The sequence below is a fragment of the Aphelocoma coerulescens genome, chromosome 4 (genome assembly GCF_041296385.1).
Source record: "Aphelocoma coerulescens isolate FSJ_1873_10779 chromosome 4, UR_Acoe_1.0, whole genome shotgun sequence".
Taxonomy (NCBI): domain Eukaryota; kingdom Metazoa; phylum Chordata; class Aves; order Passeriformes; family Corvidae; genus Aphelocoma; species Aphelocoma coerulescens.
In genome coordinates this window covers 68627468-68644570 of record NC_091017.1, presented here as the reverse complement: position 1 = coordinate 68644570, position 17103 = coordinate 68627468, and the positions used below count along the sequence as shown (strand labels likewise).

Genomic DNA, 17103 nt, shown 5'->3' with positions numbered 1-17103 from the left:
AAGTCTAAAATAAAATGCTTAAAGATTGCGGTAGGTTGCTGCAGTGGTACATTAACATACTAAACTATTTCAAGTGTGACACATTTTCCACATCAGAATTAAACAAATAGCAGCTTAATACATTAAGTCATTTCAGTGACATCTGCTTTGTCAGTTGCCTACAGGCTGGAAAATGAAGCATTATGGCAAAAGATACACAGATGGATCCAGTGGCTCAGGATTTGCTCCAAGTGATAGAGGGCCAGTTCTGGGTCCCTTGGTACCAGCCATATTGGTGAGATGCTTTTGGCCCCTGCCTTGGTTGGCACAAGATGCTCAGCTGTGGGCATTGTCACCACTGTCCTATTTCCCCCACGACAGCAGTGGCAGTAAAATCGGTGAGTGGAACAAGGAGGCCATTTCTGTTGTTTCCAAGAGGAATATCACTTGCTGTGGAAGTATTTTTTTTCTTTTCTTTTTTCCTGAATATTTTTTCCATTCCTTGGGGCTACACTGGTGAGTGGAACCGCCGTGTCAGCTCTTCCCAACACCCTGGGAAGGTCTCTTCAGACCAAAACTCATGTGATTGGTGTTCTTTCTCCAAAGCAAGGTGTTATAGTGTATCTCTAGCACTTTAAATAAATAAATATACCTTTTATATAAAAAAGATACTATAATATCATCATTTTACAAGCAGAAGCCAAAACGTTATGTGTATGACTGAGATCTATAAATTAGGCCATGTATGTACACAAGAACATTAAGGGGAAAATCACAAGCAGTGGCATCCATAATCCTAAGTTGGAACAGAAATCGGAGCCTCTTTTTTACCATTTGCATTTTGTTTATGTTGTTCATAGTGGAAAGGGATGAGAAGACTTTCTAGAATGTTAAAAACTTTTAACCTTTTTCTGAAACTATGACAACTAGAATCAAATTAATATAATAAAAAAAACCTAAAGAACAGATTGCTGCACAGTCACATATCTCTGAGGGATGGTACTTAATTTAAAACAACAAGTATTTCAAGGCTGTGATAGAACTTTGAGGCTTAACAATACTTCTTGTATTTCAGTCAAAACTCCCAGAGCTCCCATATGGAAGAGTCAGCCAAAATTCACAGTGCAGCCAGATTAGCAGTGTTAGTCACATTGCCTGTTCTTTAAATTGCAAGGAACCTGGGCAGGGTGTAGAGGCTGGAAACTGGATACCTGTGCAGTAATACCTGTGATCCTGAGGATATATTGTTAGGTGGGATTGGTATTTACTGTCTCAACAAAATCTCTGCTTCTAAGGCAAATTGCAATGTCAAATGTGTAACTTTGCAAGCCGCCTTGGTTTCTTTGTATGTTTGGTGTGTGCATAGATTTAAAAACAGTTTGGCTGATCTATTTCTGCTGTGAATTTTTGGTGGTGGGATCACCAAGGTCACTGTATCTCATATTTGGTTTGTAGGGTCAATCCTTGGGTCAGGCTGCTGCAAATCTACATATTTGTTGTGACTGATAATACTGTGGGACAATAAATTAATTATGACATTTATATCTAAAAAAAAAGGCATTCATTTAGCCATTTAAACATAAGTTTAAATTCTTTTAGACTCCAGTGGTCCAAAGCTACATGTTCAGATGAGAAATGTTGACACCCCCCTCAGGGCATTCCAAGTTCCTTTATGGCAGATCCAGACAGAAGAGTTTTGCTTTGTTACTTATGATATATGATACTGTGATGGAAGGTGCTGTGTAAAAAAAATCTGGATGGGCAAGATGCTGTGAGTTAAAGGTGTTCAGCACCTTTGAGCTGGGCCAGCTTTCAAAGGATGCAAAATACGGGTTTGGAAGGCTAATTTTAATCACCCTGCTTTAAATGGTGTGTCCTCACTCACCTGTGATGGTGTTCGTGTTAGAGAGGGATTTTACAGAGATCTGTTTTGCTGTCATGCCGGGGTCATGGTGCTGGGAAGAAGTGGAACTGGTCTGTGGACAGGCTGCCTGGATGGGCAGAGGCTGGATGTACGAGGAGAGTCTGCAGGAGCCAGGCTCCTTTGGGAGGCTGAGGGAGAACATCAATGTCTTCATGTCCCACTGCGGGGTTGGAGAGAGGATGGACCCAGGCTCTGCGCAGAGTGTGTGACAGAAGGACAGGAGTCAACCCCATGTCAGCTTGCAACATGGCAAGTTCTGATTAGGTATAAGAGGAAACAAAATTCCCAAGAAGATTGTAAAGCACTGGAGCAGGGAAAGCGGCAGCCTTACATACTTGGAGGTTTGAGATTTGGATGGGTTGAGGCCCTGGGCAACCTGATCTAGTGGGATCTGTGCTGAGGAGGAGGCTGGCATAAATGACTTCCAGAGGTGCCTTCCAACCTAAATTATTCTAGTTCTAAATATAGCGTGTGGGAGTGCTAAACTTGACTTCGACATGATTAAAATTACATTTAAAGCTAAAGCAGGACAGCAAGACAATGCTTCTGGGACTCTTGTGCAGCACTTCCAAAAACACAGGCACACGTACATTGCCAGTGGAAGCTCAGTTATTCTGAAGCAGTGTTACACCAGAGAGTTACTCGGTGATTTTAAAACCACAGCTATGTCTCGGAGTGTGTGTGGTGCTTACATGTGCTTTGTAAGAGGTCAGATTTATTTCTACGGGTCACAAACTGAACAGCTGAATGGATTCAAGGCTCCCAACTCCCATTCTGTGACAGATAATTAAAAGATCTAATCTCTTGTACAGCTGACCTGAGAATAAATTTCTAATAGTCTGTGGATTTGCTGCACAGCAGAGTATACATCTTCTCATTTATAATTTCATATGTTGTTACTACAGCTAGGCCAACTTTGAGATAGTGTCTTGATTTAAAGTTGAATCTTGGGACCTTTATTTTCTTTTTGACGGAATGTAAAATATATAAGGAATTCCTAGATAGGAGAGGTAGAATCTCAGTAGTATAAACTGTCTCTAAAATGATAGCAAAACATACTGAGGAAAAGGAGCTTTTATTTAAAGATAGAGCAATTTCAAGTTTTAAAAAGGAGACTTTATTTTGTTACATTTTCTAATTATGTCCATACCTAATCATACAACTAATAAAAGGATTTATATTTGCCAAAGTTGAGGTTTAGTATATAAGTATTAAGGCTTTTGAGTATGTCTGAGTGTGTTTGAAAGGTTTTGAATCAGTGCTTTAAATAAAATTAATTAAATCTTACTGCGTGAGTAGAATAATAAACTTTAAAATGATTGTTATAATTCTACCTTTGTACAAATGTAATCTCACTGGTTGAAAAGAGAGCATACGAAATGAATGGAAATCTCCATCTCAGTAGGTTTCCAGGTGATAATAATGAGTTTATTTTCTGTCTTTTCCCAGTTTCTGGTAATTGCTAGCAGACCAAATAGGGCAGTGGGAAATCTGTCAGTCTGCTGGAGCTTCTTTGGGGACCTATGTTATAGAGATGCTCTATGCTGTAGAGTGTCCAACTCTATGCTGTAGAGTTGGACACTTAGGCTGCCTGTCTAGAGGACAAAGAGAGAACTTCCAGCAGTTTTCCTTTACCTGGTGCTAAGTGGAACTCACAACTGTAATTGACCTAATCAATTTGTAAATAAGTGTTGATTACAGCTGTATGGATATAACCACCCTAGCAGGCTGTCAGCAATGGGGCTGAAGGTGGAATTAGGTGGCAGATTTGACCTGCAGCTGGAAAGAAAGTTAAATGGAGGTTTAAAAGAAGCAAATTGTGAAGTACAGCAGAAAATAATCTTGAACTAGAGGTGCAGGGATTCTGCTGCTTTCTCAGGAGCCATGCTGAATGGCCTTGTATTAGTGGTGTATTTCTAAATCAAGATAATATTATTGCGGTGTGTATGGAAAACCTCCATGGCACTATCTTGGCAAAAGAATATTTATCAAAAAAAATCCTATATTTTTAGATAATAATTGTAAAATGGCACAGTATTACTCTTTTTTTTTATTGTTTTGGTGAAGAGGAAGAACTGACAACAAATGCAGGTATTCCTTGCAAAATTACATTTTCTCAAGAAAATAACATTCAGAAAGGCCTATTTTTTGTGAATAACAGGGCCCAAGAACAGGTAGACGTCTCCTGCTGTTTCTCCACTCTAGAGAACCTGTTGTTGTTCTCTTACTATTGAAAATACTATTTGATGGGGTTTGCCTTTCCCCTGGTCCTTTTCTTTCTTCAGTACCACATCTGTGTTGGCCAGCAATTCCCAGGTATTTGTATGCAGGGGTTTTGTATTGTTTTACAAATCTTCCCCTAGAGAGGCAGCTTTGTTACTTTTTCTTTGTTTTTCACTTAGTCTGTAAAGTTTTTATATTAGTCTATATTAAAAATACAGTTTACACGTTTATTTAATATTTGGTTATATCCTGAACTTGTGTAATCAGCACCTGGAAGTAAGAGTTTGTAACACTGTGAAACTACTCAGAGAATTTCTTCTTCCAGTGCCTAATTTTAAAGCTGAGAGATTAAAGATGTTTCATTTTTATTATGCAATACCACACGTTGTTAATTTTTGCCCAAGAGAAATGCTTAAACCATTAAATATTTTATCTCTGCTTTGAATAAAATATATTTGCACATTGTTCCATATACAGTGTTCTCACTGAGTGATTTTGTTTGGGAATTAGTAACTCTTCTGATGAAATTTGCACTGCTATTGGCAGTAGCATTTCAGGAAACTCTAGCAAACAATGGAAGGCTGAAGTTTTACCTGATCTCTGTATTTGTATAAAGCTCATGTTTGCACAGAGGGAAGAACTGAAAGCTTGTTCCTTTGGAGATTACAGCTGCCACTGGAGAAAATGCCATGTTAGTCTTACTCATAGTGCTGTGGAAATGAGAAGGTGCCCAAAAGCATCGTTGTTGTGAACTCGGTGGTACAATGCAAGGCAGTTAAACCTGTCTGCCCTGGGCTCTAGTGGGGTGTCGGACAGGGAACCTGTGACATGATGGGGTCATCAAGCTTGTATGGCTTGGAGCATGAGTGGAAGTCATTGTTCTGTGCCAGACTGAAATTCAAACCAGAGTTTTCAACTCTGTTTCAGCTCAGTGTTGGAAGAGGGACTAAAATTGAGATAGCAGAATTTCTAATGCTTAGTGATACATAAAATCCTACTAATAGAATTACTTAAAAGAGTTGGGACTGATTTGTGATTGACAGTATGAAAAATGTTGTTAGAATGACTGAGTCTGGAAGGTAGGTCAAATTAAGGGTTTCTGCAAGTCATGGTGGCTAATTCAGAGTTTTCTGCTTTCGACACCTGAGGTCTCCTTGGTTGAGTGAGCTAGTTGGTTGTCAGTAGAGAGAAGCACTTCTACAAGATCTCATTTTGCACAGCCCCAGTGATAGTTGTAGCTAAAATTATTACAGAGTAAGGATTGGATTGCATTAAGGAATTGTTCCTAGTTCTCTGCTTTTTTAACACATTAGCTCTTACTATGTCCTTTTCTAGCTCTTATGTAAGAAACTGTATTGCTGAGATAATTCAATTGCATCATACAATTTTTCATACCCTGAGGACCCCATCAGTCTTTTCATGGAGTTGCATATCATGCTTTGAATATGAAATTAATACTCACTGCTTCCAGCTCCATCAGTTTAACTTTATTAGACTATGTTTTTCGTAGGTACCTCGCTCAGTGCTACAATCACATTTCTGTTTTAAGAGAGTACCTAGAAAAGCAAAATAACTTTTTAAATTTCAGGCCTGTTCCTACAGAAACACTATTAAAATGAAAAAGGTTTAAGGTCCAGATAATGACAGTGCTTAGCAGTGCAGAAAAACAAGTCATACAGGAGAGAATGTTGATTTCATTCATTACAAAGCAGAATTGTCCTTCTTTAATTCAGTGAGAGCAGGGCTGTCACTCCAAATGATAGAGAAGTGGGATGTGATAGAAAGGGTATTTACCATCTGAGTCATCATTTACTTTAGGAGTATTTGGACTGGGAGGAGATTTATCTTTGTTTATATTCTGTTTTGGAAATAAACTCTGGAAACATGCTGTGGTAGCATGGATCACTTGTTTTTCCTGTGTGTTGCATTAAGCTAAAGTTGGGCTTCTCTTTAATTAAGACTGTTATTTTTCTGTGATGCTCTGGGAGCAGAGCAGAGCCAGACTGCTCTGGTGCTCCTTTGGTACATGGTGAGCAGTGGGGAAGGGTGAACAGAGCTCCCATGTGTTGCACCCCTGGGAAACAGTAAGGGAGACTCTCTTCTTCAGCAGCATGGTGGAACGAACATGTGAAGAAACTGTGTGCCCAGGAGAAGGATTGAAACTGGGGAAAGGAGACATTAAGGGGGATCAGGGAGAAGCATTTGTGGAAAAATAGAGCTAAATTAGGAATAAATGGACCTAGTTGCAAGTAGGTTGGCTATCGGGTATTGTCCTGTTCTGAATGAGCCCAGCACTTCATGGTCATAGCCTGTCCTCTGTTCTTAAACTGTGTGTGCGTTTGGTGGGGCTCCATGTGCTTATTGGGCACCTTGCTGGCTGTGTGTGGGACACATCCCTGCACCCCATGGTCCCCCAGATTTGGCTATGCATAATTTATCCTGTTTCTATATAATGCCAACTGCCCAAAGAGCAGCCATCGGTGCAAAGACCAAACCCATATGTAAGCGACCGTCTCGTGTGGGGTAGTGGAAGGGAGCCTGATGTGCTTAAGGAGGGAGAACTGTGAGTGCAAACAGCCTCAGAGCCATGCATAAAGCAAGAAGGGGATGTGGTAGGATGTGTCATGGCACGAGCTGGGTCCTTGAACAGCTGTGTCTGTATTGGCCCAACAGCCCACGTCTCGCTTCGGCAGCATGTAGGTCAAGGGACAGCATCCTGCGTCATCGCCGTCTTAGTAGGTTGTTATTAAAGACTGGAATTGGTAGGATTATTGGCAATTGGAGCAGCTTGCAGCCAGATGAAACTCCTGGTTTCCTTGCCCTTGTGAGGAGGAGGAGGAGTGACCTACATCTGCCCAGGGGGCTGTCAAGCTCCACCTTGCAGTGACTTGCTAGGCTTTTCTCTGTTAGGGACAGAGATAAAGGCTTCTCTTGAGACAGGAGAAAATAAAAGGTTCTTGGTGTTCGCCAGGACTTGGCTACAATTTTAGATTAATTGTATGTTTTGTGTAGAATGTAAGGAATTAACCAGGTTCAGCGGCTGGATGGGGAATAGTGGGCTTCAGGATCTCCTGACCACACACTGTTCACTTGACACAATAAAGACACTTTGTGTTTCAACCCTCTTGAAATCAGGGGAGTGAGGTTAGTGTGGAATTTGGCATGGGATTTTCTTCTGTCCTTCACTGAATTGCATTTCTGTACATTACCTGGGAAAAATGCTGTGCAGTATCTTTCTTTTTATAAATAAGACATGATTTTATCAGATGATGTTGCTGCTTCCCCTTCTGTCCGTAAAACGTGAATATAAAGCTTCAGAACAAAATATTTAGTTTGAACTAAAACTCATTTGCTGTCTGAATAAGATGGTGGTTTGCAAATTAAGCAACTCAAAACTTGGTCAAAAAGCATGTTGTGTAGATATGTCAAAAATGTTCCTGTTGGTAATAGAACTGTTCGATGCAGAACTGTGCAAGAAGTAGCACTGTAGCTGAAGGCTCTTGGGTCATGTTTGTGTGAATATAACACATTTCTGCTATGAATGTGGTGTTGAAAGATAATTGATTGCAGAAATTGTGTAGCCTGAATGTGAAAAGGGAGGCAGCGTGCTGGTGTGCCTGATGGGGATGAAGCAGAATTAGATTTGTATGGGTATAACTGAATCTAATAAGAAATTTTTACACTTTGACAAATTCGGCAAAGATAACTAATTTTCACTGTGTGAGGAAGTGTGACTTTAGCACCAGAACTTCAGTAACATCAATATCTATATATATTTGAAGTAACTCTGATTGCAATAAAACAAGAGCTAATCCCTTTCTAATGCTAAATTAAGCAGAGCAAATAAAAGCAGTTCAGTTTTATACTTCAGAGTAATCATTTTAGACATTTTTATATGCTGTAGACTACAAGATAAAGAGGAAAGAGCCTTTGCAAAGGTTCTTAAATTATTGTTTGTAATCCTTTTAGAAACATCTTTCGTATAGCATTAGTGGCAAGTTAGTAGATTATGTTAATTAATGATTGGGTGTGATATATTGTGGCTAGCAAAATGGACCATTGCTTTCTATATTATTTTATCTTGCTTTGGCTTTTGGTGTTGCTGTAACAAACAGGCATCACTGTTGTTATTATTACTCTGTTTGTACCAGGGAATGGAAAGACAAATGAGCCATGGAAATTCCTTCTACACTGTTTTTCCCCAGTTGCAAACATTTGCTCATTTCCAAGCCAGGGAATGTGCTTGTTCCCCTCCCCCATGCGAGGACACAGATGGAGCAGATACCAGCGTGAAGAGTGATGCTGGGCAGGGGTGCACCCAGCAAGTGCTACAGGCCTGGAGGGAGGAAATAGCACCACAATGACAGTTTCTGGTATTGGGTCATGGCTCTCCAAAAAAGAATATCCTGAAGATGAGGAATGGCAGGAGATGGCAGGAATATGGTTCGAGTAACTGATGGAGGTGCTAGAAGTGATCATCAGGCAGCCAGGGAGGTGCAGAACAGTAACAGATATAGAGTGCAGTGACTTTTTTTTAAGTTGATTCTTAAGATTTTGGAGCTTCTTATGGTGGAACTGAGCAGTAAAGAGCATCAATTAATTTAGACACACGCCAAGAAAAAAAAAATCTGCTTTGTTTCTTGGTATTAAAGAGACATAATTGCATTTCAGATGTTACTGATGGGAAATTGTAACCTCAGGCAAGCAGGGGAAAGTCTGAACTTTCTGGTTGTGATGAGCTGGTTGCTAAGATAAAAATTTGGCAGAATTCGGAAATGAATGCTGATGAAAGTCTTTGACCCAGATCAATAATAGTTTTATTGGTGGACTTTACTGGGAACAGGGGTAAGTGTAACGGTTTCACATTTCCAAGGATGACTTCGTTTTTACTTTCAAAACAGCATTCCATGTTGTTGACAAATTCCTCAGTGATCATCAACCAAAATGAATGTATTTAAGTAGGATTTGGATCTGACCTGGCTGCTTTGCAGCTACATCCCTTTACAGAGAATGGGATTTGGAAAGCAGGCAGAAAAATGTTCTCTGGCATGGTCACTGTGGGCTAAAGGCAAGGATTAAAGTGCTGGGAATTTGTGCATGTGTGTGCAGGACGCAGAGTGCTGCAGATGAGGATGTGTCTGAAATCCCCACTCCCCTCTGGGACAGATTTCTTGTTCAGGTCTTTTCACTTGGGATTCACAGTCCAGGTTGTAAACGTGATTTTCAGCATCTCTCTCCTTTGCAAACCCAAGCAGAGCTATCTATGCAAATGCCAGGGTTGGGCTTGCAGCTTCCTGAGCCTCTGAGGAAAAGGAATTTGCACCCATTGGATTTGAACCCATTCCCTATTGGATCTGTCAGTGTAAAACTCACCTTGCCACTTGTTCAGATGGCCCCAATCTGAAGATGATAGCTTTTCTTGCAGAGGATGGTCTCTACATGTGTGTTTGGCCATCTCTTTACTGTTCTGGTAGTGCCATGTGCCATAGCTGGGCTGAGCTGCAGGGTTTGCAGAAAGGCAGCTGGGCATGTGGGATGAGTGTATCCAACAAATGTGGCAAGGATTCAGAAAGGTCCCTATGGTCACAGAGTCATTGTTTCCTGGAAAAAAGGAAGGTAACTCTTCAAATGGAGACTTCTCAGGTCTGCTGGGTGACAGCGAGTACAGCACTTGGCACCCCACACTCACAAAAGACACGAGCTGCAAACAAGCACCCACGTCTGTTTCCACTGCGTGTGGAAGCCAAAGGTGCTTTCCCACAGTCAGCCATGGACAGCTGCAAAATGGGAAATGAAAAATCAGCTTGCTCTGCCTTTGGATGTGTTGAGGAGCAGGTGTGAGGAGGGGTTTCCAGCCTTGCAGTTTGGACTTATATGGGTGGCATTTCAGGCACATGAGTATTCCCTTAGACCTAGACCCAGGCCTCTTAACTCTCAAAATCTACCAATTTGGTGGGGATGATGGGGGTGGGGTGTGTGCATTTTTTAATTCTCTTTTTTTAAGAAACCTTCAAAGTTAAATTTATTGATTCTAATTAAAACACTTGAGAGGTTGAATGGTTTTTTTCTGAATAGCACCCAACCCACATCATCATTTGATGATTTTGTATGATAGGTAGCTGGTGATTGCAGAATTATGGCAATGTCTGTGTAACTTTTCAGAAGAGAGCAATGCAATGAAGGTCCTTGAAGTCTAATTCTTTAGGTAATACTTCTGTTTATTCTCTATGTAAGCACTTGAAATTTCCATTGATTAAAAATCCAGACAATTTAAATGGTAATTTTATATATAAAACAATGATAAACTAAAATTTAGTAATCTCTCTCTTTGTATGCATGTGGCATCAGCCCACACAGAAAAATCCTGCTCCATGCATTCATTTACTCCCAGAAGAAGTACCCGAAAATTTTCTTGGCACCTTTGCAGTGCCTGTCATCTTTCTTGCACCACTCACGAGCCCCTAAATGCCAAATTCACATTGTAGTTTAAATCCTCCTGTATTCAAAGATATAAATGAGTTTTTCTAACTCTCATGCCTACCACATGAAATTTTTGGCCACACCAACTGACATTTATTGCCTCATTCTGCTTCTTTGATTTCCCTCCCATAAAATGTTGGGCTTGGATTCTAATTTTTTTCTGGGTGGTTCTTGTTACAGTACCTTTTCTGTTGCAGGCAGGATGCCTTCCCTTAATACAATACATCCCATTATTCTAGCTCACCACTGGGTATACAGTTTCCCTCTTGCTTTCCGAAGTCCTTTCTCTGAAAAGTCCCTTGTAGTGCCTGACCTTTTAGAAACTAATACCTTTTGTTAATTGCTTGCCTTATCCTTATTGCATGACAGGTTTTTTTCTGAGCTAAATTGTAGTCTGTGACCTCTACTTAAGCAGATCTTTCCTTATCTGATGTCTGCTCCATTTTACTGGCAATCCCTATCAGTTTCATAAGGTCAGCAGAGTCCCTGTGTGCCAGGTTCATTCCTGAAGGTGTGTGACCTGCAGGGCCGTCGCTGTGGCTCTCATTATCTCTTTGCTGCTAACCAGACCCCATCCCTTTATCCTCTGACCTGTGTCACTCTGCCAGCTGCATTCTGGACATGCTCTCACCTCACTATGGGCCTGTGTTTGGTTTTTTCAGTTCTCTAAGCATTTTCTTGCACCCTGTTTTTAGGTTTGATATACCTCTTTTTCCCATTATAAAAACGTCTGCTAAAGGCTTTGTAGGGTTTATGTGTGATTTCTGCTCAGTATTTTGGGTGCACAGTTTGCTGAAGAATATTAGATGGTGCTTTCATTGTAGTTGGGGGAGCACATGGAGCTAATGCCAGCTTTGGTCTGGATCTAGGTCTGCTGCAGAAAGGTCCCCCTTGGAGAAAGGAGCTGGGAGTGGGAGAAGTTCTGTTTTCATTCACCTGACTTGCTGGCCAGCAGTTGAGGGCTATCATCATGGGTTTCAGGGCTGAAGGAAGCTCTTTATTCCCAAGAGATAGCAAGGAGCAGAGCAGGACTCATGACCCAGTTACCTCTGAAGCAAACAACTGCCTGCTCCCTGTCATGCAGAGCTCAGCGGGGATCCTCAGCCTGACTTCTGCTTCATAAATATGCAGGATTGGCACAGAACCACAGAGTGGTTGAGGTTGGAAGGGACCTCTGGAGTTCATCTAGTCCAGCCTTCCTGCTGAAGCAGGTTCTTTACTTCAGTGCCTTGTATGAGAGCCCACTGTCTCTGACCTGCTTGTATGTGTTTTGGTTAAAGATGACCATGCACGTGGCTCATTGCTGAGCAGTTAATGAGAAGTGTTATCTCATGCATAGCTTTGAGGGTGGAGGTGTTTGAGAGCCAGAAGTTTAAACTCAGGCTGTTTCTGAGCAGGACAGGTCGCTGAGAGCAGGGTCGGGTGGCTTTGCAAGTCCATTCACAGCAGATATAGGATTTATGCAAGAGAGGCTGGGCAGAAAGTTGAAAGGCATGATTTTAGTTGTAGAGGCACCATTTACCCAAGTCATTTACCCTTTTCCTGCTCATTTTCACTTCTTCCATGGGTTTGTCCGTTTTTGTTTCTATCATGAATGCTTGAGGACATGGGCCATTCAGCAGTAGTTCCAACTTTGAACATGACTGACTGCAAGGAATACATCAGTTCAATTAATAAATTGTGATAGTTAAAAGGAAATAACCTATTATTTAATTTTATTTTTGTCCTAGTTATAAAGTGTTACCAGAATCATTATATCTAGATATATGTTTAATTTTACTGTATTTTTCATATAATAGAATATCCTGAGTTGGAAAGGATGCACAAGGATCATCAAAGTTCCAAGTTGTAGCCCTGCATCCCCAGAAGTCACACCAGGTGCCTGAGAGCATCTTTGAACTCTGTCAGGGTTGGTGCTGTGACCACTTCCCTGGGGAGCCTGTTCCAGTGTCCAGCCACCCTCTGGGTGAAGAACCTTTTCCTGCTCTCCAGCTTAAACCTCCTCTGACACAACTTCAGGCCATTCCCTGAGGTCCCGTCTCTGGTCACCGCAGAGAAGAGAGCAGTGCCTCTCTTTGTGATCGTATTGATCCCCAATAGAAAATCAAAATTAGCACTAACCTGGGTCAAAACTATCCAAAAGCAAAAATAACATGAAGCAGCACTGCAACCAGTTTTTACAACTTAAAAGGAAATACATCTTAAAATGTACTGAGAATATCTGTGAACTGTGATGATTTCTTGTATTTTCCAGCCTTTTCAAAGTAAAATTCATTAATTATATATTATTTATGAAAAGTTAGTATCTTAATCTGTATTGAGACTGGACTCTGTAGTCTCCATTCGCTATAAACAGACATATATACAATTGGGTAGAAACCTGATGAGTGCCTTGAAATCCAGGGACATTGTTTTATAAAATCATAAAGGCTCCTGAGTTGGAAGGCACCCATGGGGATTGTTGAGTCCAGCTCCTGACTCCACGCAGGGCAACCTAAAATTTAAACCAAGATGCCAATCCCAAGCAGCATAAGAGTTGCTGCAAGCAAACAGGTACATACCTGTTGTATACTGCAAAGTCCCTGAATCTCAGGTGGTGTTATAACTCTGTCGCTGTTGTGCCGAGAATGGTGAATAATCACGACATAAATCCAGGTCAGGGAAGATGGCTGAGGCTTATATCCTCGCAATAGAGAAATGACATGATTGGCCCATTGGTCAGCTAACCACCAAAGTGATTGGCTGAGCAGAATAGTTCCCATTCTCAAAATATTATTCTCAATGAACCAAAACAACTTCCACAACAACTTACACCTGTGAGTTTACAAGATAACAAACCATTTCTCAGCTAGCTTGCATGAGAACGGAGACTTTCACAGGAGGCTGCAAAAAGCTGGAAAATTTCTCTGCTAGCTTTTTTTAGCATCTACATAACTCTTGATTTTTTTAAAAAATTCTTAGTTAGGAAATACTTCCATATTTCGTAGTGAGGAAAAAGTTCTACATTATTCTACATCTAGTAAAATAATCGTTCCAAAACATTTTCGGAGACAGGCGGTGGAAAAAGTTCCAGACGGGCCTAGTGAAGTGCTGTGAATGTGGAAGAACAGGAACAGGATTCAACTATATACTGTCATCTTCGTAGAATCTTAGAATCCTATTGGAATATCTCAAGTTGAAAGGGACAACGATCATCAAGTCTAACTCCTTGTTCCTTGCAGGAACGACTTAAAACTTAACTATAACCAGTCCAGTTACTGCTGACAGTCACTTTAGCTTACCCTGGGAAAGAGGACAGTGAGTACAGGAAAAAAGCATGAGTTAATTTGGAACAGGTCTGAAATATTTTTAAAATGTCATTTATAACTCGTGGTACCACAGGTTATAAAGATTTTGCAGCCAACTAATCCATTTCGGAGTGGCCTAAATTTGTTGCTGCCTGGTTGCTGTTTGCAAAGATTTTGATGAAGGCGTTGACCTGGGTAATGTAACCCTGGAAGAAAGCAAACATGAAACAGAGGATGAGCACTGCTGTGGCTACCAGGACTTCACTTGAGATTTTAAGAGGAGCCAAGTGTCTTGTCCTTTTCCGTAGCAAGGGCAGTGTGCTGTTATTCCTGTTAAAACAGTGGAGTTACAGGTGTTTGGCCTGTGTTGATTTGAGAAATCAGGTTAAAGCTACACAGTTTTCTGGATCATTTGCAGCAGGAGGTCTCTGATCTCTCGCCTGTGCTGCTGTCACTGCTGCCCCTCGTCACGCTCCCCCGAGTCAGCCCATCATGCTAATGAAGGGCAATGGCCTCGTGCTTTGTGCCTGTGAAGCCCATGAGTGGTGATGGAGTTTCTCAGAAACACCATGAAAACCCTCTGAGCTCCTTGAGTGTGATTTCTCCTTTGCTGTAGGCAACTGGTGAGACTTCAGTGGAGGCTCAGGGATCACACCTCAAATTGTAAATACAAATTAGTGCACTGTGTGGCTACGTTATGATCATACAACGTTAAAATGCAAGTTACCAAGCATTTAGCCTTGGAAGCCTGGCAAGCAAAGGGAAAGGCTATGTTAGAGTGAAAGCCCTTTCACTTTTCCTGCCTGTTAATTTACGTGCCTTCAGAGTGTTGCCATTTAGCAGAGTGCCTTTTGTGTTTCTGCCAAGCTGAAGTAGCTGCTGGGAAAAACTAAGTAGGCCAAATCTGCAAATGTCTGGAGAGCTCGGCCAGGGTGGCTGATGGTGATCCAAAAGTGTGAGGATGGATTTGGCTTCACACAGGCAGCACAACAATATTGAACAAAATAAAATGCTCCCATAAGAGTTTTGTGTCAAAAGGCAGTTGCTGCAAGATAATGCATATATAAGATTTTTTTTTTTTTTAAATTGAGTAGTTCATAGTTTTGATTCAGTGTATAGAACCTGGGATCTTCAGATCTGTGCTCTGGGTGTCAGGCCATGTCAGCTGAGGGCTATTTAAAGTTACAGACCATGTCTGGCATGGCCCAGGGCAGTGGTGTACTCACCATATAGATTTCTGAAGTTAGAGTCCTTATAGAAATGCTCATTCTGTTCCCATGTAGTGCTTTAAATAGCTCAACACATCACTGCTATTCCAGTGATACACGTTTCAACTCCATATGAGCAATCGGGAGGAGATTTTTGGCTGCCAGGTATCTCACAGTGAGAGCATCTCACTGCTTACATCGTCTCCTTTGGACATCAGTGCTGTGCTCTCCTGCACCAGGGGGAAGGGACTGCTGTGTTTGGGGGATGTCTAAAGGGTTCCCCTGCTGTCTCAGCCTGAATTTATGACAAGGAGTTTGAGCGTTTTAGTTCTTTTAGCCTTTCTCCCCAGGTGCCCAGCACCACCCTGAAGCGGCTGTGGTATCACCTGATGCAAAGACACCCCTTGCTGGCAACGTCCTCCATCTGGTCCCTCCAGGACCCTGCCAGCGGTGCCACCTCCCATGGACGTGACAATATTTCGGCTTCTGTAGGGCGCTATTTTTACACGGTGGTGACGGCGAGGTGTTGGCTCAGCTCCCGCCTGTGCGTGGGTGCTGCAGGAGTCATCTGACCCTGGGCGTGTTGGGGTCGGAGTGGGGGCTGTGGCAGCGCACGCTGCGGATCCCGCTCCCCGCAGCAGCGGCCACATAACAGCAGGGCTTCGGGTGGCATTTCCCCTCTGGAAGGGAATTCATGCAGGAATGCCAGAAGATACAGGTACAGTGTGATGGCTCCACGTTTTGGACAGCCTAGACCTGAAATGACTTGTTTTTCTTCTGGGGCTGTGGTAGCTAAGTCACCGATGCTGTCACAAGAATAACAACTCTGTGTTTGTGTGGAAACACAGCAGTGGGGAAAGATGGTTAAACATTTATTGTAAATTATGCTTTTGTGTTCTTTTAATTATATGAGTGATGATTTGGAAATTATAATGATTCTGGTAGTTAGCTGACAGATCAATTTGAAAACTTCACTTGTTTTTTTTAATTTAAATTGATTTCAGAGTTTATATTAGGCTGTAAGGGGAAAAAAGGCCCTATTTCTTTATGCATATGTCTTGGAGTGTTCTTTCTATATCCTTTCTCATTGCAATTTAGCTAAACCTGTGCAAAAGTAGCCTTTACAATGCTGCAGTAGTAGTTACTCAAATTCAGCAGAGATTTTTACTAACTGTGTTTGAATTCGGTAAATATTCTATTATCATAACGAGGGCAGGAGGTTAGCTTGTGCTTAGTTTGTTTATGTGATGTGAATTTAGCACTGAGCATATGGTGAGATTTGAAGCTCTTGTGTGAATACTCGAGCTGTGTCGTATTTTTTGTGCATGGTTTATTCACATCATGCTGGATAACAGCTCTCTTTTGCTTCTGGTCCCATAAACTCTGTAATTGGAGGTAAAAGCAGCGCTTACCTCGGTTGTGCTGTGTGCCTGCTGCCCTGTATCAGCTGTGGGTTTCTGTTTTGATAATGATGTGTAGGAAGTGCTGGAAAAGGCATGCCTTGGAAAGGCACTGTAGGAGTGGTTGTTTATTTGTGTTAGGGGCAGGTATGCATTTCAAAAAGGAACACAATTCTTGAAGCATTTTTTTTTTTGTACTTTTGGACAATGTGAAAGAATTGAATTGAAACCTATTGACATAGAGATTATTGAATTTGGTGAATATTTTCTCTTATAACACAGGAACTAAGGAGAGAAGTAACAGCGCTTTGCTGTAGGAGCCACCACAGAGGTCTTGGAAAGAGCAGTGAGCACTTCTAGGGGGGTGCCCAGACCCTCTCAGAGCAGAAGAGTACTGTTGGGAGAGGGACTGAATTCATGGGCTGGCCTGGGGACACCTCATCCCTCTGTGTGGCCAGCTGGAGGGCTCAAGGGACCACGTAACATGGACATTGACAGCAAAAATTCTTTCCCTTTATCCTTGTGATCTCCTGATTTCTTGCGAGATACACAGAAGAACAGGGCATTGTGTTACCAGGAGAAGGCACAATAAAGCAGGGAAA

At 41.7% G+C, this 17103-nt stretch overlaps 1 protein-coding gene across 7 annotated transcripts in view; it reads left to right on the top strand.

The window, feature by feature from the left end:
* ABLIM2 (actin binding LIM protein family member 2) overlaps positions 1–17103 on the top strand; it is a 131276-nt gene that overhangs the window by 13074 nt on the left and 101099 nt on the right. Inside the window, exon 1 of one of the 7 annotated variants that reach the window (XM_069014520.1) lies at positions 15702–15819. The exons of the other annotated variants lie outside the window; for them this stretch is intronic. Coding sequence (XP_068870621.1) covers positions 15804–15819 — 16 coding nt within the window. The 5' untranslated portion in view covers positions 15702–15803. Of the gene's footprint in view, positions 1–15701; positions 15820–17103 lie in introns of those variants that run through there. 7 annotated transcript variants of the gene reach the window in all.